At 37.9% G+C, this 26,500-nt stretch overlaps 1 protein-coding gene across 2 annotated transcripts in view; it reads right to left on the bottom strand.

Moving 5' to 3' along the window:
* SETD2 (SET domain containing 2) overlaps positions 1-26,500 on the bottom strand; it is a 108,038-nt gene that overhangs the window by 24,888 nt on the left and 56,650 nt on the right. For both annotated transcript variants that reach the window (XR_002482721.1, XM_008071233.1), the window contains 5 exons: positions 24,878-24,926; positions 20,147-20,330; positions 14,275-14,944; positions 6,013-6,147; positions 2,563-2,702 (listed from right to left, as the gene is read on the bottom strand). Coding sequence is in view for 1 of the 2 variants with exons in the window: in XM_008071233.1 (XP_008069424.1) it covers positions 2,563-2,702; positions 6,013-6,147; positions 14,275-14,944; positions 20,147-20,330; positions 24,878-24,926 (1,178 nt within the window). In the remaining variant the exon portion in view is untranslated. The remainder of the gene's footprint in view (positions 1-2,562; positions 2,703-6,012; positions 6,148-14,274; positions 14,945-20,146; positions 20,331-24,877; positions 24,927-26,500) is intronic.

Below are 26,500 nucleotides of genomic sequence, written 5' to 3' on the forward strand. Positions count from 1 at the left end.
GTATTCCTTATAACACACTGCACATAAAACATGACCTTATTCTTGTGAATTACTTCTTTCCTCTTTCATTGCATGTATACCTTGTTGTTTTTCTTCTGCATGCATATATGCATAAAAAGAAGCTGAGTATTATTTTCATCAAAAAAACACAGTTGTTAAGATATTCAGTAATAGATTTTACTATTTTATACCTTTTAAGATAAATACTCGTCAATTTTATTACTATATTTATCACACACACACACACACACACACACACACACACACACACACACACACACGTCTGTACTTAGGTGCTAAAGAAAATCTAGAAAAAAGATGGAAAAAGCACACATATAAATTTAAAAAAATACAATCTCTTTTATTTTTGGAAAATTGATAGAATATTTAAAAGCTTCTTTTGGCAATGAAAATCAAAATTCTGAGTAAATTTGCAAAAACTGGTTTTAAAATCACTACATGTTCAGTTAGTAACAAAACAAAGGAAGTAAGAAGGCTTTTTAAGCAAAAAGCATAAAGAGAAAATATCTGACTATATGAAAATTTATGTCACAAGACATCATAAACAAAAACATCTGTAATACTTTTGATAAAGGGATCTAACAATACAGATAGAAAATGGGTAGCCACCCCAATCAAGCAACTCACAAAAGATATGAGTAGCCAAAAATCTAACGAAAACATTCCATTTCAATAATAAAATAACTGGAAATGAAAATATGATTTCTCACCTGTTAGACTTACAAGATACAAAGAGATAACAATGAAGAAAAGGGAACTTTCACACACTTTTTGTGGGAGTTCAAATTGGTATAAAATATTTTTGTTAATAGTAAGCTGACTATATTACTCAATTTAAAATATGTACCTATTTTGTCCCAACAATTCCACTTCTAAGATCTACTCAAAGTAGTAGTAAGATTAGTGTCCAGGGTTATAATTAGACATAAAAGAGTGAAGACCTATCAATCAGAGTGAGTTAAATAACATCTGGGATAGCTATATAGTAGAGCAGTGGTTGGCAAGCTTTTTCTGTAAAAAATCAGACAGTAACTATCTTTGACTTTGCAGGCTATATGGTCTCTGTCACAACCACTCTGCCTCTGTAGTGTGAAAATAACCAGAGACCATTTCTAAGCAAATGAGAATGGCTGTGTTCCAGTGAAACTTATTTGCAAAAACAAGTGGCCTGTGAGCATAGTCTGCCAGCCCTGCAACAAAGTACAAGCATCAAAAACAACATAGTTATTTTCATATCCTTGAAAGCCTGGGTTTAAAAAAAAACACACAGTTCTAGATAGTTGACAATGTTCTAGAAAATAGATTATTAAATAAAGCAGACTACAAAAACATGCATTCTAATAACTTACATAAGATTATAATACTGATGAGTGTATGTACACACATATATGGGAAGCACATATACTCACATAAAGCTACCTGTCTAAAAGGATATTTTTAAAATGTTAAATGAGTTATCTCTAGGTAGTGGTGTTTCCAGTACTTATACTTCTCTCTTAGTATGCTTCTACTGTATTTGTTTTCTACTATAAATACATTTTATCAGAATAAACAATCATGCTATTTTCAATTTGGGGAAAAAAGTGCAGTCAGAAAAAAAATTCTAAGAGAAAGATAAATTACAATTTATATATATACCAGCTATTGTCAAACTACAGCACATGGACCAATCTAGTCCACTATGTGCTTTGTAAATAAGGTTTAATTGTACCCAGATATACATAAACAAAACCTAAAATATTTATTTTCTGGAGTGCAGTGGCATGCTCCTGGTCACCGCAGCCTCAGCCTGCTGGACGCCGGCGATCCTTCCACCTCAGCCTTCCAAGTAGTTGGAACTACAGGCATGCGCTACCATGCCCAGCTAATTTTTTCTTTATTATAGAGACGAGGTCTCACCATGTTGCCCAGGCTGGTCTCGAACCCACGGGCTCAGGCAATCCTCTTGCCTCAGGCCTCTCAAAGTGCTGGGATTATAGGCTAGAGCCACTGGGCCGAGCCTCTTTTTTTTTTTTTGAAGAGACAGTGGCTCTTTGTCATCCAGGCTGGAATACAGCAACATGATCACAGCTCACCACAGCCTGAACCTGCTGGGCTCAGGCGATCCTTCTGCCTCAGCCTCCCAAGTAGCCAGGACTACAGGTATACGCCACCATGCCCAGCTAATTTTTGTGATTTTTCTTTTTCTTATAGAGACAGAGCCTCACTATGTTGCCTGGGCTGGTCTCGAACTCCTGGACCTTGGCCTCCCAAAGTGCTAGGATTACAGGCATAAGCCACTGCACCCATCCACCACTAACATTTGAAAAACTTAGTGTTCTCCAGAAGAGTCTTACAGATTAAAAGCACATCAAAACAAACCTTAAAAGGACCAAAGTCTAAAGTGCATTTAAGATTTGATTCTGAAATCCAGCAGCCCTCATGCACAATGAACAGACAACAACAAGAAGTCTACAAATATAAAACTCCCCTAACAGGAGGTTTCTTTGATCCAGTGAAAGCAAACTTAGAGATAGGATACCCTCTCACAGCCCCACTTACCTTGTGATCACGTGGTAGTAATAAATCTTCCCTTCTGGATCTCGGGCTGTCTTCCAGTTGGGAGGTAAGACAATGGTTTTTGGTTTAGGAGGAGAGGGAGGTGGCAGATCTAGGAGATTATTTGTCACAACCATTTCAGGCTACAAAAAAAAAAACCACACATACGTTTTTGATCAGTGACATCTTTTTTAATCTGGCTGAATATGACAAAATAGCTCCCTTGAGCAATATGTAAAAATGTACAAGCCGGCCTCGGTAGCTCAGCCTGTAATCCCGCGCCTTTGGGAGGCTGAGGTGAGTGGATTGCCTGAGCCCGCGGGTTCAAGACCCGCCCGGGTAGCGAGACCTCATCTATATAATAAATCAAAAAATCAGCTGGGTGTGGTAGCGCATGCCTGTAATTCCGGCTACTCGGAAGGCTGAGGCAGAAGGATCGCCAGAGCCCAGCAGGTCGAGGCTGCGGTGGCCGGGAGCGACCACTGCACTCTAGTCTGGGAGACAGAGTGAGACACCAACTCAAAAAAAAAAAAAATGTACATCTACTTCCTCTTTAAAAAAGAATAAAGGAAAGGTACAATCTGGGAAATGTAAAGAGACAGTACATATGAAGAGCTTTAGGGATCTATCAGAAAACTGACAGCTGACTCCAAGTTAACTATCCAAGATATCATATTTAAAAACAGCCAGCCGCTCATCATCTAGAGTAGTACTTTTCAAACTAAAAAAAAAAAACATGCTAAGTGGCATATTAACTTCAGGATACCAATTAGCTGAATGGGCTTATAGATATACCTTTATCTTAAAAAATTTTTTAAGCCTGAAAAGCAAATAAGATAGAATGTTAACATTTATCCATCATATTTGTTATGTAGTTGTCTGCAGGTTTGAAACCTCAAAAATATAAAATTTTAGTGCCATGTTTTGAAAGACATAAAAGCCTCATAGTCACTCTTATGGACTAAATTACATCTTCCCCAAATACATATATTAAAGCCCTAATCCCACTGTAATTATATTTGGAGATAGGGCCTTACAAGAGGAAATGAAGATTAAATGATGTCATAAGGATGAGGACCTAATCCAATATGACTGAGGTCCTTATAAGGAAAGGAAGTGACACCAGAGGATGCTCAGCAGAGAAAAGGACATGTAAGGACACAGTGAGCAAGCCAGGGAGAGAGGCCTCAGGTGAAACTAACCCTGCTGATGCCTTATGTTGGACTTCTAGCCTTCAGAACTGTGAGAAAATTAATTTCTGTTGTTTAAGCTATTCAGTCTGTGCTATTTTGTTATAAGTAGCCCTAGCAGGCTAATACAATCAACATAAAGATATACATCCCTACCTGTTTCTTCTTTTAAGCCTATTAATGAAGACTACTTGCTTCGGTTTTACCTCTTTGCTTGAGCAATTTAAGAGAAACTTGAGAACCCAGGCTCAGATAAAATGTGCTCATTTAAGCAAAATGGATCTCTGCACATCCCTACTTTATGCATACCCTTCTTCATTCCGACTTCACCTAGCTAGGGTTTTTTGGCCCAGTGTTCAGTTTTACTTCCTCCATTCCTCTCTTTTATCTAGGCTATAAAGTGACTTCTTTTCTCTAAGCTCCTGTGTCACTTAATAATATTCCAAATCACTCAGCACTTACTAAATTACAAATCATTCCCCCAATTGGGAACAATTCTTTTCCTCCTCAAATTCTCCAATACTTTATCTGTATTTTCCTTTTCTTTTTTTTGAGTTAGAGTCCTACTCTGTCACCCAGGCTGGAGTACAGTGGAATCCTCATGGTTATCCCAGCATCGACCTGCTGGGCTCCAGTGATCCTTCCACCTCAGCCTTTCAAGTAGCCAGAACTACAGGTATGGACCACATGCCTGGCTAATTTTTTGACTTATTGTAGCGACGAGGTCTCACCAGGTTACCCAGGCTGGTCTCGAACCCCTGGGATCAGGTAATCCTCTTGCCTCTGCCACCCAAAGTGCTGGGATTACAGTAGTGAGGCACTGTGCCCAGCCTTATCTGCACTTTCATGACACTAAACTGACCACTTTTAGTGTTAGTCTTTGTGATCATCATCTCTCTTGTCTGGAATATCAGTTTATAAGAATACAAATAGAATTTTGTTCATGTTTGTATTCAAATGCCTAGATGGACCCAATTCATAACAAGCACTCAAATATTCACTGTAAGAATACAATGTCAGCTGGGCTCGGTGGCTCAGCCTATAATCCCATGCTTTGGGAGGCTGAGGTAAGTGAATTGCCTGAGTCTGTGGGTTCGAGACCCACCTGGGCAACTTGGCGAAACCTCATCTCTACAATAAATCAAAAAATCAGCCAGGCGTGGTAGTGCGTGCCTGTAATTCCAACTACTTGGAAGGCTGAGGCGGAAGGTCCCCGGAGCCCAGCAGGTCGAGGCTGTGGTGGCTGGGAGCGGCCACTGCACTCCAGTCTGGGTGACAGAGTGAGACTCCAACTCAAAAAAAAAAAAAAAAAAGAATACAATGTCTTATTCTGAAATTGTTTCACATATACTATTTTTACTCCAACTCTACTAACTGTCCTATCTGTCTAAAGCCATCATTAATTGTGGGACTGTTGTAAGAGCCTTCTCCAGAACGATCAGTGTTCTAAATTGCTGATTTGATATTAGTCTATTTAGAGTCTTTCAATTGCGTCCCACGCCAGTCTCTTATTTTCCATTTTGTTCATAAACAACAACACTTCAAGATTTCACCGTATCCTTCTACATATACTGCAGAATACTAAAAAGCTTCTCTTGATATTAAACATATTGTATAGCAAATTTTTATAAACATTGTACAACATGAAAGTATATCACACAATTCTACATTCCTGGTCATGATATCTAGTACAGTATCATATTCTAATACAGGGTGAGCATCCCTAAGTTAAAAAATCTAAAATGTTCTGAGTGCTGATATGACTCAAAGGTCATGCTCCAAGGCAATGTTCACTGGAGCACTCTGAGTTTCAGATTTTCACATTAGGGATGCTCGACCAGTGGGTAGCCATAAAATCAGAAATCCCAAATGCTTATGGTCCCAAACATCTTAGGAAAAGTATATTCAATCTGTATTCAGTAAATACTAATAGCTAGCTACTCTATAAAATTATTTTTAAAATTCATAGTAAAGTATAAAAATACAAGGTGAGACAGGGCAAATAAAAAGTAAAAGGGATCCTAAGAGCAAAATATATACAATAAATACATTCCATAGAATTTTTAAAAATCTTTGACAGAATGGATGAGTGCATGCTCTCAGGGTGCTTAGGTTAAAATGGTGACTACACCAACTAAAAAAGAAAGAATAGAGTGGAGAAAAAAATCCAAATAAAACAAAAAACTAAACCAAAACAAAAGAAAACCTCCTAAAGACAAAGTACACAGTCAATCAGAGTTTTAACAACTGAAATATGTCTTACTGGCTGTAAGGGCTGAGGCTGCCCTGGTGCAACTATTGTAGTCACTGCCGCGGTTGGCTGTACCACCACTCCTTGTGGGTGAGCTGTGAAAATCTGTTGCCCCTGGATATACTGAAGACTTGGCTGGGCATAACTCTAAAAGATAAAATAAAGAAATTAATAATCGATACTTCTCTAGCTCAAATAAAGTAGTAACTAACTTCCAAGTTGGCACAATCTTACTGAAGATATACCCATACAAATATATATATATTCAGACACAAATGTGTAAAACAATCGTTTGTTTCAAACACCAAAAGTTACTTTTTTGACTAATTCCCTATGCATTTACTTACTTTGATCTTACTTTAGCATAAGAAAATAAAACACTTTTTTTTTGTTCATGGAAATTGTCCAACTATTTAGCTGCCCCTGAAATATCCAACAATTCTACACTGCTTTTTTCAGGAAGCCTTTTTGCTACCAACTCATTGCAACTGACAGGTTGCTCTAACCAGAAAAGGTCAAAGGGAGTGATTCATAATGGAAGAAATAAGATGGTGATCAAATTTTAACCAAGTTTTTAGCTTTTTGTAGTCTTCTATATAACTCCTACCAAGAAAGAAAGCAGAATTCAATGCATCTGAAATTCTTACCACATACTAACTTATACAATGTTCTATGAAGCAGGAAGCCCTTTTACATACATCATCTCACTTAGTCCTGTCCACCATTAGAGACAGGTATTGCCTATGCCTAGAATTTCAAGAGAAATAAGGACCTTGCTTAATTAAAAAAATAAATAAACCCTCCTCTGTAATTATTTCTCAACTACAGAAAACCTGCTTAAGGAAGAAGAGGTGACAAGAAGACTGAAAAATAACTTTGCTGTCTTAAAGGGTGGTGATTGCTAATAAGATGAATAGATACGGACAGATTTTGATCCTATGGACTGAGATTTTATCAGCTAAAATGATTCAGAAACATTAATTGGTAAGTACTAAAAATATAAAATATAATAAATTCCAAATGATACCAGTAAAAATCCAAGCAGTCTATATAAGCAATGTAGCTACCTAGCAGGTTTCTGGATGAGTAATTATTGACAAGACGCAGAAAAAAAAGAAAAAGAGGAAGAATATTTGATTTGGTATTCCAGGACAGCTTAATCTATGCAGATAATAAACCAGACTCAATGTTAATTGTTAAGACAGAATTATCATCAGAATAGTATCACAAAGTCTGAGAGGAAAACGTGTACTCATGTATGAGTACTGCTTAACCAAGGGATACATTCTGAGAAGCACGTTGTTCGGTCATTTTGGGAACATCATCGAGTTTACTTATACAAATCCAGATGGTATAACTATGGCTCCTAAACTACAAACCTCTACAGCATATTACTATACTGAATACTGTAAGTAACTATAACACAATGGTAAACATCCACTTATCTAAACATGGAAAAGGTACAGTAAAAATATGGCATAAAAGATAAAAAATGGTACACCTGTAGAGAGCACTTACTGGAAGTTTTCAGGACTGGAATTTGTTCTGGGTGAGTCAATGAGTAACTGGTCGATGAATGTAAAGGCCCAGAAAACAATGTATACTACTGTAGACTTTATAAACACTGTGAACCTAGGCTATACTATATTTTCAAACAATTTTCTTTCCCCAATATTAAATCAACTTTAGTTTAATGTAACATTTTTACTTTAAAAACTTTTGAATTTTTTTCAATTTTTTGACTCATAACACTTAGCTTAAAACACAAACACACTGTACAGCTGTAGATATATATGTGCATATATGTATGTATTCTTTTTGAGTTGGGGTCTCACTCTGTCACCCAGACTGGAGGACAGTGGCACCATCACGGCTCATAGCAGTCTTGACTTCCTGGGCTCAGGTGATCCTTTCATCTCAGTCTCCTAACTAGCTAGAGCTACAGTTGTACACCACTATGCCTGACTAATTTTTTGTAGAGATGAGGTTTCTCTATGTTGCCCAGGTAGGTCTCGAACTCCTGGATTCAAGTGATTTTCCTGCCTTACCCTCCCAAAGTGCTAGGATTACAGGCATCAGCCACTGTGTCCAGCTAAAAATACACTTTATATCCTTATTCTATAAGCTTTTGTCTATGATTCTTTAAACTTTTTTTAAATTAAAAACTAAGATACACAGGAGTGGGGGATGAAAAAAGGTGATTAACGGGTATAAATATACAGTCTAATAGAAGAAACAGCACTGGCCAGGCACAGTAGCTAAAGCCTGTAATCCCAGCACTTTGGAAGGCTGAGGTGAGGGGACTGCCTGAGCCCATGGGTTCGAGAACAGCCTGGGCAACTTAGCAAGACCTCATCTCTACAATAAATCAAAAAATTAGCTGGGCGTGGTAGTGCATGCCTATAGTTCAGGCTACTTGGAAGGCTGAGGCGGAAGGATTGCCTGAGCCCAGTGAGTTGACGCTGGGGTGGCTGTGAGTGTGCCTGAGCGATGGAGTGAGATTCCAACTGCAAAAAAAAAAAGAAGAAATAGGACCAAGTGTTTGATAGATCAGTAGGTGACTATAGTTTACTATAACCTACTGTATATTTCAAAATAGATAGATGATAATTTATGACTTTATGTTTCTAGCATAAAGTCAAATATTTAAGGTGATGATTATCCCAATTACACCAATTTGATTTTTATAAATTAATATATCAAATTATCACATATACACCTATTATGTATCAATGAAAAGATAATTGATCATCAGGATGCTACAAGGTGATAGGAATTTTTCAGCTCCATTATGGGGAACGTAGTCATAAATGCCATCCATCGCTGACTGAAACATCATTGACTGAAACATCGTTGACTGAAACGTCATTAGGTGGCACAGAACTACATGTATGTACAGGTTGAGCATCTCTAATCTGAAAACTGAAATCCTAAATGTTCCAAAATCTGAAAGTTTTGAACATCCAAATGATGGTCAAAAGAAATGCTCACTGGAACATTTTAGATTTCAGTTTAGGGTTACTCAACTGTTAAGTATATATACTACAAACATTCCAAAAATCTGAAAAAAACCCCAAACACTTCCAGTCCCAAGCATTACACATAAGGGATACTCAGATTGTATATATTTTCTCACCAACCTACTCGTACTATGTGCAAGTGATTCTTGTGCAAGTCTCTTGCTTATTCAACAACCTTTTAATTAGTCTCCCTATTTTGCCCTTCATTCCTACAATCTCTTTGTCCAGAGCAGCCAGTGATCCTCTTAAAATATGTCAGATCAGGCCACGTGTGGTGAAATCTCAGTACTTTGGAAGGCTGAGGTGGGAAGATCACTCGAGGCCAGGAGTTTGAGACTAGCCTGAGCAACACAGTGAGACTTCCTCTTTACAAAAGATAAAAGAGTTAGCTACGTGTGCATCGACAGTCCCAGCTACCCTGTGGTAAGGGGATCACTTAAAGTTATAGTGAGCTATGATCACAACACTGCACTCCAGCAGCCTGAGAGACAGAGAGAGATCCTGTCTCTTAAAAAAAAAAAAAAAAGTCAGCTCATGCTATTCCATTCTAACTGCTCCAGTGAATTTCCACATCATTTAAACTAGCAGTCGAAAATCCTCATAAAGCCCTAACCAACTTGCTCTTCCTCAAGGCCCCACTGTTGACTTCATTTCCTACTACTACCACCTTCACAGTATTTGAAACAAAATGGGTTTCATAATTAAATCACATATTTTGAGTGATAAACATTTAATATTCCGATTTTACAAAACAATAAAAAGACAATTTCAAAATACTAATTTTGAGAAAAACCACCACTAGGGTGAAACAAGTTATTTCTAGAGTGATCAGGTTATTAAACATCCAAAACTACAATAGAAAATGCTAATATTTTGGAGAATAAAGTTCCTTTGGCCCTCAGTGACACTGTGTTCATGAAGAATTTTTCTGACAAGGTCAGATATAGTTAATTTATGCAGACCCTTTAAAGTATTTGATTACTGTGGAATAAAACTGTGGTTTTGAAGACTGCTTCAAATGTTGGCTGGGAGATACCAACAACAGCAATATCTACTTATATTAAAAAAAAATACTTCCAGGATTTTAACACAAAGTACTAATTTTATTTACATAAACTACAAACAGGGAATACTGATTCACATCTGACTGGAACAATGAAGATGATGTACACACTTGTGAGACAAATACCATGTGACTGTTAAATCACTTCATTTGATAAGACTTGAAGGATCTACCCCTTCGAACTTGAAATTACGTGAAAGCTAATTTCTCAAATATAAATCCAGCTACAAGTATCTTCTTAAAATTTTTTAATTTGATTCAGAGTCTCACTCTGTCACCCACGCTGTAGTGCAGTGGCATGATCATGGCTCATCAAGGCTTCAACCTCCTGGGTTCAGGCAAGCTTTTCACCTCAGTCTCTCAAGTAGCTGTGACTACAGGCACGAGCCACCACATCCAGTTAAATTTTTTGTAGAAATGAGGTCTTGCTGTGTCCCAGGCTAGTCTCAAACTCCTGGCCTCCAGTGATCCCTCCGCCCCCAGTCTTAGCCTCCTGGAAGTGCTGGGATTACAGGCATTAGACACTGTGCCCATCGAAGAAGTAGCTTTAAAATGTGATTTCAATGGGAATTACAAGAGAAACCTAAGAAGGTCCAATACGTTAGAGAGGGAAAAATGTAATTGTTCTGTCTTCCCTTCCAGAGGAAAAAAAAATTATTACTTTATATCTGAATCGCCTCACTTTATTTTTTATTTTTACTTTTAATTTCACTTTATAAAGTAAAAAAGTATAGTCTAAGGACTCAAACTCTTGAGATGTGGTTTAGTATAACTTTGTGAGAACAGGTTACTCATTAATGGCAGACACAAGACCACTATGACATGACCTCTTAAAACTGAGCTTTTAAGTTTAATATGTGGTGATGTAAAAAAATGAAACAGTCGCCTTCTGATAATACATTTGCTCCAAGTGTCAAAGATACTGAATATATATACACACACACATGAATTTTTAGTATATCATGTTACATATTATCTTATCATCAAAGTTATCATAGCTTGTAAATTCTCAGTAGCCCATGTTGGTATGGTTAATACTGGACTTGAACAACACAGAACTCAAGGCCTCATCCTGGAAGTCAGATCTCTGGGCCAGACACCAGATAAAAGAACTTAATCAGGCATATTTCACAGTCCATTAATGTCAATAACCCCTCAGTATTATTAAGGTAACTGCTTAAGTAGTAAATATAATTAAACATTCAATGTATAGGGTGCTTTAAATCTATCATTATTAATTTCCATAATCTTATGCAAATCTTAATCACCTGAGGCATTCTGCTTATTATAGAGATGAGAAAAATAAAACTCAAGAATGTAAGTGCCTGTCCTAACACACACACTAACAATATGCTCTATACTTCTCATTATATCAAAGCTCAACATCACCTCTGAGCAATTAATCTCATAGAGAGGGAAAGAGAAGGATAGTCTGAACCACCCTAGTCCATTTACCTACTACTCAAGCACACACAGGGAGTCAAGGATGCCTTGGAAAGAACATTTTGAAAGACTAGAAGGAAGTAAAATTGTGATGCTTGAGTCACAGCTGATAACTAAACCCAAGTGAAATCTTTTTCTCATAGGAAAGAAAAAAAAAAAGAATCCTATTTTACAAGAACAACCATATGACCAGTGAGCTCTCTATTAAGTAGTCTTTAATGAATATTTTCCATTGGTATTGCTTAGATTCCAACACCAAGATTTAGGACATAATTCAGGAATAGGAATGCTAAAGAGTAAACCATTTTTATTGAATCCCAGATACACAGTTTCAAGGAAAAACTCAAAACTAATGGCTCGCTCCAAGAAAGGGTATGGCTCATTTTCAAGTGAGGTTGACAGGAAAGAGGCAAGAAGGTAAGAGAGAGGGAGAAATGTAGAAAGGCAAGAAAGAAAGAGAAAGGGAGGGAGAGAGTGAAGGAAGGGAAGGAAGGGAAGGAAAGGAAGAAACAGGGAAAGAAAAAAGAATATGGTACGAAAATACAGTAGAGCAAGTTAGGACCTAAGTAACTTGTTTAAGATCCCTAAAACATTCTGTAGGAAGCAGAACATCACACACACACGCACACACACAGAAACTCATACATGAACCAATAATGCTCATTTTCTCATAGGCCTTATGCCAATACATACAGCAACATAACAGTCATTTTAAGCCAAACATCAAACAAAAAAAGTAGAAAAAAGATGAGTATAAGGATGTTCAATGGAATGCTGTTTATAATTATGAAAAAAAAGAACTTTACATTTAAATGACTAACCTCAGGAAAATAAACAAAAATTTTATAAGCAAATGGGATATTATAGCCATTAAAAAATTTATCTAGCCAGGCGTGGTGGCATGTGCCTATTGTTCCAGCTACTTGAAAGGCTGAGACAGAAGGATCACCTGAGCCCAGTAGGTAGAGGCTGCGGTGGCCAGGAATGTGCCACTGCCCTACAGCCTGGATGACATAGCAAGACTCCTACTCAAAAAAAAACCAACAAACAAAAAAACCTATGTGCATGTATGTGTAAATACACTCATATATAAAATACACAGCAATTTGAAAAACTGGTTAAAAATCATGTTAAGAATTGAGTTCAATCTCTTTCCCCAACCCCAAGTCTCTGTTACAATGGTCCCTGTGCTTATCATGGCTCCCCTTGAATAAAGCCTGCCTTACCACCTTAAAAAAAAATCATGTTCAGTAGAAAAACATGGGATAAAACGTCTTCAAGACAAATATATAAAATACATAAAACATGGCTAAAAAGATCATAAAAAGTGAAAGTAGTTAATCTACTTCAGGTTTTAGGAATTAAAGCAGGACAGTTTGCCATGGCCACTTTGACAACATTTTTCTGATACAGTTTTTCCACAAATTTTTACTTTACAGAAGCAAAAATTTACTATTTAATATCAAGTAATGTGTGCAGGAAACATAACTAGGAGTCTTAAATATCTATAATAATTCATCTTGAAGGGGCAACAAGGAGAGTGATGGGAGACACAAAAATGCGATGCTGATGATGCTTTGAATATTCTTTTATTTACAAGCTTAAAATGTATTGCTTTGTTTTACTGAAAAAAGTAAAACACATAATACACTTTGAAATATAAAATAAATACACTCTTAGCTTTTAAACTTAACATTACTATTTCCTTTCAATGTAAAATCCTCAGGCTGAGTATATCAAAGCCATTCTGGCAAATTTCATGGTGACAAATACAATAGGGGATAAAAATAATACACAGCTGATGCATAAAAAATAGTATATAGCTGGGTGTAGAGGAAGAAAGGAAAAGCCATCTCCTCACTCAATTACCATGACAAAGGGTTCTCCTTTGACAGGAATATAGAAGAATAAACTGTATAAAACTCACTGCCTATAAGCAAAAAGGAGAAGAGTAATATAAAAGACTATTATGTTAACACGAAATCATGTTCTTTTTCTTTTTCTTTTTGGGTTGGAGTCTCACTCTTGTCACCCAGGCTGGAGTGCAGTGACACTCCCACAGTCACCGCAGCCTCACCCTGCTGGGTTTAGGCGATCCTTCCATCTCACCAAATCATTTTCGATCTATAATGTGGAAGCTAAGGCTCCATAATGGTCCCCAAAGATCACTGTTTCCTGGTATTCACACCCTTTAGTAGTCTTTCCTCCCTCCCTGTGTGGCCAATAGAAAATAGCAGAAATGATGGTTAGATCATTTCCAAGATTACATTTAAAAAGACACTGTAGCTTCTGTCTGTCATCTCCCTCTACCCTCCATTCACTTACTTTGGGGAAAGTAGCTGGCATGTTGTGAACAGCCTTATTGAGAGGCCTATGTGGCAAGGAACTGAGGTCTGCTGACAACCACATGAGTTAAGTTGGAAAGTGAATCCTCCATACTCAATTGAGCCCTCAGATGACTGTAGCTCTGGTTTACAACTTGACTATAATTTCATGTAAGACCCTGAGCCAGAACCACCCAACTAAGCCGCTTCTGAATTTCAAAATCATGGAAACTGTGAGATAATAATCACTTATTGTCTTAAGCTATTAAGTTTTGGGGCAATATTTTATACAACAGATAACCAATACATATAAAATTGATCAATATATACCAGTGGTCAATGGCAGGACTTCCTCCCATCCTCCACATTTAATTAACATCCCATGAACAGACTGTAAGAAAAGAGAGTCTCCAGAATTAGTTACCTGTACAATCGGTGGAGTTGTCTGTGAATAAGGTGGTGTCACACCATATACAGTTGGACACGTCTGTCCTTGGTAATATATAGTTGCTTGAGACTGTGCAGGAGAGTACTGCTGTTGTACACTGACAGACTGTTGATTAGATTCCCAAACACCATAATTCTGTCCCTGAACTGGACCTGGGGCAGGCACGGGCAAGACAGCAACGCTGGAGTCTTGGTGTACTACACCATCACTCTGGGCCACATACTGTGAACTGGAAACTTCCACAGGGGCTGCCACATGTGACACCACTGGCACTGGTGGAGGGGCAGAAAGGGGTTCTGTAGAATGTCCCACCAAAGGCTGAGTATGATCATAAGGAGCAGGAGAACACACAGGGTCCATGCTGGGTGTAGGTAGGAGCACCTTTCCAGCATTAGGATTGCTGGGATCCACGAAGGCCTGCATGGGATAACCTGGTGGGTAGCCAGCAAAGGAGTGATGAGGCGCATTATAGCCAAGAGAGTCATAGGGCAGTGGTGATGTCATTCCCAGATTCTGCATCTGTTGCTGTTGTTTCTGAGCTTCCCGCTGAGCCACCTCTTGCTCAAACAACTTCCTGCGTTCCTCTGTAGAAAGTTTATTGCGGTCTTTAATTCGTACTTTCTTTTTAGAAGTTGGTGTATCATATCTAGAAATAAAACAACAAGAGGACTATAGAAAGTTTCTCCCTAAATTGTAGACATAATAAAAGCATTAATAAATGTTACATCACTCATTACTAAACCATCAACCACACCACACCAATTTGGCATTGGTTAAAAATCATACTCAAAATTACTTAAATAGTCTTCCAGATAGAAAATAACCCAAGAAAATTGAGGTGAAAATAACTTCATCTCTAGTCTCAGATTCTAGAACTTCAAATTAAAGATACATACAGCAATCTATTCTTTTTTATAGTTGGGGACATTTCCATAACTGCAAATTCTGAAATTAAAGTAAAAACCAAAATAAGTGTTAGGAACCAAAAATCTAATACTCAATCCTATTCAGTGCCCATATGGCCCACGGTATGGTTAAGCAGGAGATAAGATCTGAAGAGAAGTAGTTGGAAGATAATCTTCAAACTCAAAAAGTTTGATTAATCCCAACTGAGTAAAAGCAAAAGAAATCCCCTTAAAAACACACAGAACACTAAACATAAAGAGAATATCTTAAAAATAGACCAAAGGAAAAACCAGACTACTTCAAGAATGGCAACAATTAGACTAACAAGTTTCATAAAGGCACTACAGAAAGCCAGAAGATTGAAGCATAATAGCACCAGTGTTGAGAAACTGTTAATTCAGTAAAACTTCCTTTCAGAAATGAGGGTAAATGTTCAACATACGATCTGTACATAGCAGCAATACTGACAACAGACAATATCTGAAATCAATCCAAATGTCTACCATCGAAGAATTTATAAACTATGGTATATCAATACAACAGAATACTACTCAGCAGTAAAAAAAAAGAACTACTGAGACACACAATAACATGGATGAATCTAAAAGGCAATATAAGTGAAAAAAGGCAGATTCAAATACTATATGCTACCTTATAAATCAATCAAACTATGGAAAGAATAAAACAAGACAGTCAGAAAGCAGACCAATAGTTGTTAGGAGTTAGGGATGTAGGAGGGACTGATTGCAAAAAAGGACAAGGGAATTTTTGGAGGTGATGGAAGCTGTCTGTATAATGACTGTGATAGTGGTTACATAAATACATACATTTGACAAAATTTGCTGAATTATAAAGTTGATTTTTTTAAATGAGGGGGAACAATGCAAACAAGAAAAATGAAAAAGACTTCTTAGACAAAAATTAAAATATTATGAAGAGAAACTCAACTGAAGAAACCTTTTAAAAGAAGGTTCAATATAAAAAGGAGAAGAAACTTGTAACCTTGGATAAACACTAACAACTTAATAAACCAATCTGTTACATGTATAAGAAAATTCACAACTGTTGGGGGTGACAAGAAGGAATTATAATAGTGAACAATAGCATATAAACTGGGAAGGTTGGTTAATCAAGCTAAAGTGTCCTAAAGTGCTTATGTTGCTCAGGATATTAATTTTACACTTTATTAAACTGACTGAAATAACCAGTAAAAGGACAGTCACAATGTATTAAAAACCAATCAGCTATAAAATATTTATCCAACATGGAAAGGTTAAAAGACAAAGAAAGAAGATATACCAGCTATATCCCTACCAATAGGAAGACAGCATACTTCTATTACTATCAAACAGATAATTATCAAAAGATAATTTAAAACAGATTATAAAGTAATTCTTTTTTTTTTTTAAGTTAGAGTCTCACTCTGTCGCCCAGGCTGTAGTGCAGTGGCATTCCCACAGCCACCACAGCCTTGATGTGCTGGGCTTAGGAGATGCTTCCACCTCAGCCTCCCAAAGTGCTAGGATTACGGGCGTGAGCCACCACTCCCAGTCTCAAATAATTCATAATAAAAAGAACTGGCATCATACAGACCAATAAATGGCAATCAAATTGGAAATTCAACAAGAAGAAATTCTTATTTTTTTAATTTTTTTTTTTTTTGAGTTGGAGTCTCACTCCATCGCCCAGACTGGAGTGCAGTGGCACACTCCCAGCCACTGCAGCCTCCACCTGCTGGGCTCCGGCGATCCTTCCGCTTCAGCCTTCCAAGTAGCTGGAACTACAGGCATGCACTACTACGCCTGGCTAATTTTTTAAAATTTTTACTTATTTATTTATTTGAGTTGGAGTCTCAATCTGTCACCCAGGCTGGAGTGTAGTTGCATGATCTTGGCCGCTGCAGCCGCTGCAGCCTCAACCTGCTTCCACCTCAGCCTCCCAAGTAGCTGGGACTACATGCACATGCTATGACACCCAGTTAATTTTCCAATTTATTGCAGAGACGGGCCCTCTCTATGTTGCCCAGGTTGGTCTCGAACTCCTGAGCTCAGGCAATTCTCTCAACTTTGCCTCTCAAAGTGCTGATATTACAGGCAACTACCACACCTGGCCTTAACAAAAAAATTTAAACGCACACTGGAAACCATAATGGAAATTGAAAAGTACTTAGAATTAGAATAAAATTATTATCAAAAGTATAGTTCAAGTGGTACTTACACAGAAAGTATATACTAAACATTTTTATTAGATGAGAAAACATGCTGAAAATTAATAAGCTAACATCAATTATTCAAATTAAGAAGTTAAAAGGAAAAAATTAGATGATATGAAATGCTGACATACAAAGACCAAAAAAAGAAAAGAAAGGTGGGGGGGGGGCAAAAAAAAATCCCATACAAAGTATTGAAATTAAAAAGTTTTGTATGTTTTCCAAACATGACCAATATACAAAGGTTAATTGTATATCTAAATGCCAGCAATAAACCAAAAATGTAACAAAAAATTAAGGCTCCTAGAAATAAATACACCAATGATGTATAAATCATTACAAAGAAAATTATAAGCTTAAAGAGATTTAAGAAAGCTTTCATCTTTATTAAAAATATTTAAGAAGATCTAACTAGACAGAGATAGGAATACTAAAAATTGTAACAAAGTCATCTCCATGGAATCATCTCTTTGGAGGGGCAGGGAGAGCAACGAGCAGACTCTAGGGAAGAGCAAAAGTCTGCAAAAGACAAGACATCCCAGAAGAAACTCAAGAAGAGGTAGAGATTCACCCTACTTGCTATCAAGACTCAATATAAGCTACAATCATTATGACACCAGAAACAGGTCCTCCTATAAATGACAACTTCTTGGAAAGAGGCAGCACTGCTGATCAGTGGAGACAGTATGGGCTCTTTCAAGTAAATGGTGCTGGGACAATTGAGTATTCACTCAGAAAAAAATAAAACTGGATCCCTACCCTCCAACATACAAAAATTCATTCCAAATGGATTAAGGACTTAACTTTCTTAAAAGAAAACAAAAAAGAATATCACCACCTCAAGGGTAGGAAAGGATTTCTTAAAACACAATAAGCACAAACCATAAAGAAAGCATATAATAAGCTCGGTGACTCAGCCTGTAATCCCGCGCCTTGGGAAGCTGAGGTGAGTGGATTGCCTGAGCCCGCGGGTTCGAGATCCGCCTGGGCAACTTGGCGAGACATCTCTACAATAAATCAAAAAAAAAATCAGCTGGGCATGGTAGCACGCGCCTGTAGTTCCAGCTACTTGGAAGGCTGAGGCGGAAGGATGGCCGGCGACCAGCAGGTCGAGGCTGCGGTGGCCGGGAGCAGCCACTGCACTCCAGTCTGGGCGACTGAGTGAGACGCCAACTCAAAAAAAAAAAAAAAAAGAAAGCATATAATATATATGATATATTCAACTACACTATAATTAATAAATTCTGCATATCAAAAGTTGCAAAGAGTCAAAATATAAGCCATAAACTGGGAGAAAATACTTGCAAAAACTATCACCAAAACAAAATTATATTTAGAATATAAGCTGGGCATGGTGGCTCATGCCTGTAATTCCAGCACTTTGGGAAGCCAAGGCGAAAAGATTGCTTGAGGCCAGGAGTTTTAAAATCAGCTTGGGAAACACAGCAAGATCCAGTCTCTACAAAAAACATATATTCATAAACACATTTATGTATATATAACTCAAAAAGACAAATAATTCAATAGGTGAGTAACATAGAAAAAGGCACTTCAAAGAAGAGAAAACAGAAATGGTCAACAATGCAAAGCTATAATAACCCAAACAGTATGATACTGGCATAAAAATAGACACAATACCAATGAAACAGAGAACCCACATATAAATCCACATATTTACAACCAACTCATCTTTGACAAAGGTGTCAAATATTTACAAAGAGGAAGGGATAGCCTTTTCAATATATGATGCAGGCAAAACTGGATAACTATACACAGAAAAAAGAAATGGCCAATAAAATAATTGTATGACAAGATGTTCAATCTGTTTAGTAATTAGGAAAACGCACACAAAAATCATGTGACACACCCCGACAGTCTAAAATTTAAAAATTCTGGCATCTGCATTACATAAATGCTACATCTCTATTTTTCAAAAAGCAAATTTATTTTAAAAAGAACATCTCTGGAATAAATGTTTCTAGCCCCCAGTGGATGATTATGTAGCTTGTTTTTTACCAGCATGACAAGAGAGACTCTGACACAGATTTTATGTAAATCAACATTTTTACTAGTATGGCACAAGATTCACAAAAAGTTCTGATGTTTAAAAAGTTACCATTATCTTTCTTTTTTTTTCTTTTTTTTTTTTGAGTTTGAGTCTTACTCTGTCACCCAGACTGGTGTGCAATGGCCACTCCCGGTCACCGCAGCCTCGACCTGCTGGGCTCCGGCGATCCTTCCGCCTCAGCCTTCCAAGTAGCTGGAACTACAGGCGCGCGCTACCACGCCCAGCTAATTTTTGATTTATTGTAGAGATGAGGGTTCATCAAGTTGTCCAGGCGGGTCTCGAACTCGCGGACTCAGGCAATTCACTTACCTTGGCCTCCCAAAGTGCTGGGATTATAGGCTGAGCCACCGAGCCCAGCCCCATTATCTTTCAAGAGTTATCTCCCATCAACCTACTGCCCTTAAAAGAACAAATTTTGGCTCCCCAAAGAGCATTTAAATATTATCAAATAGAAACCATTCAAGTATCAATAATCTGTTAATCTTCACAAAAGAGAAGTCTGTCAAAAGAGAATTGGTCTTAGAATTTATAAGTAAAGTTTTATTCACACTCATCAAAAGAAGATATTAATTCCAAAAGCCCTTGGTGTCCAAAATCAAATGTATATATGACTTGGGTACTTTTGACTTGCTCAAAAAAGAGATTAACTCACACAGTCCACTTACCTGTCATCTGGTCTTTTTGTTCCTCGCTCATAGGCAGAAGAGGGTGGTGAGAGGGAGCCCCTTCGTTTCCTTTTCTCTTTATTTTGAGTTTGCTTGTCTGGGTCTCTCTCTCTTGACCTGTTAGGAGTCTTTGGGGTAGCTGTTTGATCTCTGAAGCCAATAGCATCCCTTCCTCGTTCAGTTACTAAAGGAAAATGGTTTTGTAAAAAGTTTACTTGGTAGACTTTTCTCCACTGTGACAGTTCACCAACTGTATAATTAAATCTTTTTTTTTTTTTTTTTGAGTTGGAGTCTCACTCTGTCGCCCAGACTGGAGTGCATGGCACACTCACAGCCACCGCAGCCTCAACCTGCTGGGCTCAGGCAATCCTTCCACCTCAGTCTTCCAGATAGCTGAAGCTACAGGTAACCACCACCATGCCTGGCTAATATTTTAATTTTTTGTAGAGAAGAGGTCTCACCAAGTTGCCCAGGCTAGTCTCAAACCCCTGGACTCAGGCAATCTTCTCGCCTCCACCTCTCAAAGTGCTGGGATTACAGGAGTGAGCCACCAATAAATGAATCTATGAACCCTTCTCGCATCTTCTCAATTCTAAATTTGAATGGTACAAGGTCTTGTGTGTTTGTATTCACTCTACTTAGTAAAAATCTCTTCCACAAATGTCCTTTTCTCTTTTTCCCAGTCACAGACTCAGCCCAAGCCTTTAACATTTCTAAAAATTTATGTGAGCACATGCATGCAAGATAGTTCCATTATGTTTAGTCAGTTTGCTTGTCAATTCAAAAGTGTAAAAGTCTTTAATGGTTTCTATAACTCTTCATATTTATAATTTATAGACAAATTATAAATGTAGACTGACATGCTAAGCATAAAAACCTCAACAGGAGATGTCTTTTTAAAAAATAAATAAGCAGGGTATGGTGGCTCATGCCTGTAAACCCCAGCACTTTGAGAGGCCAAGGTCAGAGGACCGCCTGAGCCCAGGGATTTGAGACCAGCCTGGACAACTTGGCGAGACCTCATCTCTACAAAAAAATTAAAAAATTAGCCAGGCACCGTGGCACACGCCTGTAGTTTCAGCTACTTGGAAGGTTGAGGTCGAAGGATCGCCTGAGCCCAGCAGGTCGAGGCTACGGTGGCCATGAGCATGCCACTGCACTCCAGCCTGGGCGACAGAGTGAGACTCTAACTCATAAAAACAAATAAATAAATAAATAAATAAAGCTTATTAGGCAACTTTTTATAAACTACAGTAAGTCCCCTAAATATGGTCAAGTTTCGTTCCAAGAGTACATTTGTAAGTTCAATTTGTTTCTAAGTCCAACAAAGTTAGCCTAGGTACCCAAATAACCCAACTGGCTATATAGTACTATATACTGCAATAGATTTATAATACTTTTCATACAAATAATACATTTTTTAAAACCCACAAAAAATAAAGAAACAATCATTCATAGAGGATGCACACACATGACAATGTAGGCCAGACACATGAACTATCTTACATGATTGGACATGCAATGCATGTTTGCATCTTTGAAAGTTTGCAGATTGAAGGCTTGTATGTAGGGACTTATTGTAGAGTCATCTTTTGGTATAAACGAGGAACTGGTTCTAGGAACATCCCCCTCCCCCCATCAAATTTGTGCATGCTCAAGTCCCACAGTCTACCCCACAAAACTCACTTATACAAAAAGTTGGCCCTTCTTATACATGGGTTTCACATTCTGCAAATAGTGTATTTTTAATGCATATTTGGTTGACAAAAAAATCAGCAGTATACATGGACCTGAGCAGTTCAAACCCATGTTGTTCAAGAGTCAACTATAAAACTAAAAAAGGAAAATATTTCAAACACCAAAGTCAGAAAGCTACATCTTTTATCAAAATCAAAGAACTACATCCTATAAAACAGAATGCTAGCTTCTTATTGAAAGATAGTACTACTAACCTTCTTCATTTACAGTGTCTTTCTTTACCTAGAATGGTTCCTTTTTTTTTTTTAAATCAAGGTCTCATTCTGTTGCCTGGGCTGGAGTACATGGAGTACAGTGGCACAATCACAGCTCAGTGCAGTTTCAATCTCCTGGGCTCAAGCAATGCTCCCACCTCAACTTGCTTGGAACTACAAGCACATGCTACCACACCTGGCTAATATTCTGTAGAGACAAGGTTTCGCCATGTTGTCTAGGCTGGTCTCAAACTCCTGAGCTCAAGCGATCTTCCTGCCTCACCCTCCCAAAGTGCTGGGATTACAGGTGAGCCACCACACCGAGACATGGTTCTTAATTTGGCTGTCAGTTCCTCTGCCATTGCTCCCAAAAGCTATCCTAAGTAGTACTTTTCATTGATTACGCCTTCTAATTTCTTATCTCCCTAAGAGGTTTAAATTTCATCACTAAACATTTCAATATAAATTGACTGGCATAATATGCCATTGCGTTGTGTATGTTAGCATTGCTCTCTTCTTAAAGAGAGAATTTCTCATAAAATACCTTTCACAGCATAAGGCAGATTCTCATTAGACATTTACTGGTTTTTCTTTATCTCATCACAGAAAAATGTGCTATCAGTTGTTTCATTCTCCCAGCAGTAGGGTTAGGTTTCACAAGCCATTGTAGCAGTTCTTTTAGTTGGCCAAAAACCCCACGTATCTGAAACACAGTTACTAATCTACAGTCACATATAAACATTTGTCAGTGAGAAGCTAACAGATCTTATTTATTTGGTTTATTTCTTGAGTTGGAGTCTCACTCTGTCAAGGGCACAGGTAATCCTTCCGCCTCAGACTTCCAAGTAGCTGGAACTACAGGTGCATGCTACCACAGCCAGCTAAATTTTTTTTGGTTTTGATTTATTGTAGAGACAAGGTCTCACCATGTTGCCAGTCTTTTGAACCCGTGGGCTCAATCTTCTTGCCTCGGTCTCCCAAATTGTTGGGATTACAGGCTTGAGCTACCACACCCGGCCCAGAATTCATTAATACCACATGTAGGTAGAAAATGTTGTACAGTTAAATTAACTGTTGTAGCTCACAAGATATTAGCCTTACATCCTTCTATGAAGTATCATTACCCAGTTTCATCTGGATCTGCCCATGACTATTTCCCTCTGCAAACCCAGGTTTCTTGCCCTGGTGTAAGTTTCCTTAAAAGTGGCTATTTCTTCACTATACCCTGGTAAAACATAAAAAGGAATCGATTCACATTCTGACTCTACACTTTAGAATATGTGAGGCAGAGAAGTCATTCCATTCATTCAGGCTGGTCTCCTAATAGTATATATAAAATAAGGATAAAGTTAGAATACATATTTCATGAAGTATTTTATAATCCTTTGAATTTTAAAGGTTCTAAGTGTTAACTGCTTGACACTGACTCTAATTATAAAAACCTGAGACTGAGATGGAAGGTTCCATATATAAGGAGAGACTAAGGCTGGTCCCTGAGATTATAGTTGTCCATTATAGATCATCTTCTGTATCTCTTGGAGGGTCACACTAGGTATTTGTAAAATATTGGGGAGAAATCCTCATAGGTATTTAAACTTTGCCTACATTGCTAACTGTTTCAACTCAGTGATCCCAGAGAGCTAGCCTCTGATAATCAACTCTATAGTGGTGGCACTGGTTTGGTCAACCAACACTACCCAACCTTGCCTTCTTTCTTATGGGAAGAGTTCTTTATAGCTCTAAGTAGAATATATGGCTATAAAGAGACTAAACCAGAAGAATTAAAACTATTCAAAAGATATTCAGCAGGCCTTTAACCAATGAGACTATTTATATAAAAATGATATATACCAAAAATAAAAAGATAAGAAAAAATGATTACACTGGCTTCTTCACTCTATTTATATAGGGTCAGTGTTGGCAAGGTTCAAGAAACCAACAGCCAACATAATTGATCCCATTCCTTTAATCCCTAAATAAGCTTGTTGGAAACATAATGAAGTAGTGAAGCCTAGAAAACAGATCCCCATGGCTTCTGTTAACAATTATTTTTAGCCTTTTCAGTGATCCCTGAGAATCTCATGAAAGTTTTAAACTTTCTCCAGAAACAAGGGTTTGAAATGTGTGAGTCCACTTATACATGAATTTTCTTCCACCTCTGCCATCCCTGATACCGCAAGACCAATACCTTCTCTTCTACCTTAGCCCACTCAGTGGGAAGACAACAAGGACGAAGATGGTTCACTTTCACTTAAAGAGCAGTAAATATCTTTTTCTCTTCCTTATGATTATCTTAACATTTTCTTTTCTCTAGCTTACTTTATTGTAAAAATACAGTATGTAATACATATAATATATAAAATATGTGTTTATCTGCACAAGGAGTTGGCACTCCTAAGCCCTGTGTTGTTCAATGCTCAACTATGTACGTACAGGATTTTGCATATAAATATCTAGAGGTAAAGACTCTTCCATATACGCATAGAAGTACAGGTGTTAAGAATGTCTGCTCTAGAGGAACAAACAAATAGAAGAAAAAGTACTAAAAACCATAACTTCGAGGAAACAACAAGGCAGCATAAGAGACATTTCCTTTGGCAAAACATCATTAAGAAAGAATAAAGGTGCAAGTTTTCAAACATTTACACCAAATACTTCATTTACCTAATTACATATTCTCTAGTTTCAAAAAGCTAAAGTTCTTATCAGTTACTTCTGCATATGCCAAAAGAATATTTGTAAAGCCATCTATCTACACAGAGTATCTCCAAATACCTACTTGTATTCTCCTTTTCAGTTTGACTTTTCTTTGGAATTCTATATACTTCCTGCAAAAATAAACCAGAAAGAGATTTATTAGTGTAAGTAGAAGTGATGATTGTTTTGAAGCCGACTGATTTCACATGGTCATAAAGAGATGGTAAAAAACTGGCTGGCATGATAGTTAGCCTCTAAAATTTGACTGATATTCAGCGTTAAATAAGAATACATTCTGGCTTCCTTAAAAACAAGTGAAAACATACAGCACAGATATATATACATATTACATTTACTAGGCTGGTATTTCATTAGCAAAGTAGTAAACTAATTGACTGGGTCATTACATTTCTGGCAAAAATGCACTCCCTGAGATCCTTAATTTCCGTATGCCTTCTGCATATGAATTCCTGCATATAAATTGAAGTCATCTACATTTCTTCACTGAAAGTATTCATAATTCTAACATCTCACTTGCCATCCCAACTTAACAAAATGCTAGTAATAACTAAGTAATATAAAAACACTTCAGAAAGATTACATGTCCAAAGATAATTCTTGCTATTCAGTATATTTTTTAATGCAAAACCAAGATGGCTAATGACCAAATGTAATATCTACTTTCATACTGCTGTTGCTATAAAAACACAGAAAAGGCCAGGTGCCTGTAGCTCTAGCACTTTGGCAGGAGGATCACTTGAGCCCCAGAGTTCAAGACTGACCTGGACAACAGAGTGAGATCCTGTCTCTAAAAAAAAAAAAATGTAGAGGCCAGGCACAGTGGCTCATACCTGTCATCCCAGCACTGTGGGAGACTGAAATGGAAGGACTGCTTGAAGTCAGCAGTTTGAGACTAGTCTGGGAAACAAAGCAAGATTCTGCCTCTAAAAAAATAAAAAAAGTAGCCAGGTGTGATAGTGCATGCCTGTAGTCCCAGCTACTTGGGTGGCCAAGATGGAAGGATTACTAGATACCAGGAGTTTAAGGCTACAGTGAGCTATGACTGTGCCATTGTACTCCAGTCTGAGAGACAGAGAGAGGCCCAATCTCTTTTAAAAAGTTAGCCAGGCATGGTAGCACCCACTGAGGCAGGAGGATCCCTTGAGCCCAGAAGGTCCAGGCTGCAGTGAGTCCTGGATCATACCATAGTACTCTAGCTTGGGCAACAGAGCAAGACCCTGTATCTAAAATAAATATATACATATATTTTTGAGTTGGAGTCTCACTCTTTCATCCAGGCTGGAGTGCACTGGCACGTTCACGGCCACCCCAGCGTCAACCTGCTGGGCACCGGTGATCCTTCCGCCTCAGCCTTCCAAGTAGCCAGAACTATAGGCACGTGCTATCACGCCTGACTAATTTTTTATTTATCATAGAGACAAGGTCTTGCCAAGTTGCCGGGGCTGGTCTTGAACCCGGAGGCTCAGACAATCCACTCACTTCGGCCTCCCAAAGTGCTGGGATTATAGGTTGAGCCACCGAGTCTAGCTATAAATAAATATTATTAAAAACAAAACAAAACCGGGCTCGGTGGCTCAGCCTGTAATCTCACGCCTTGGGAGGCTGAGGTGAGTGGACTGCCTGAGCCCGCGGGTTCGAGACCAGCCTGGGCAACCTGGCGAGACCTCATCTCTACAATAAATCA

The sequence above is a fragment of the Carlito syrichta genome, unplaced genomic scaffold (assembly GCF_000164805.1).
Source record: "Carlito syrichta isolate Samal-C Ts95f unplaced genomic scaffold, Tarsius_syrichta-2.0.1 Scaffold314220, whole genome shotgun sequence".
Classification (NCBI taxonomy): domain Eukaryota; kingdom Metazoa; phylum Chordata; class Mammalia; order Primates; family Tarsiidae; genus Carlito; species Carlito syrichta.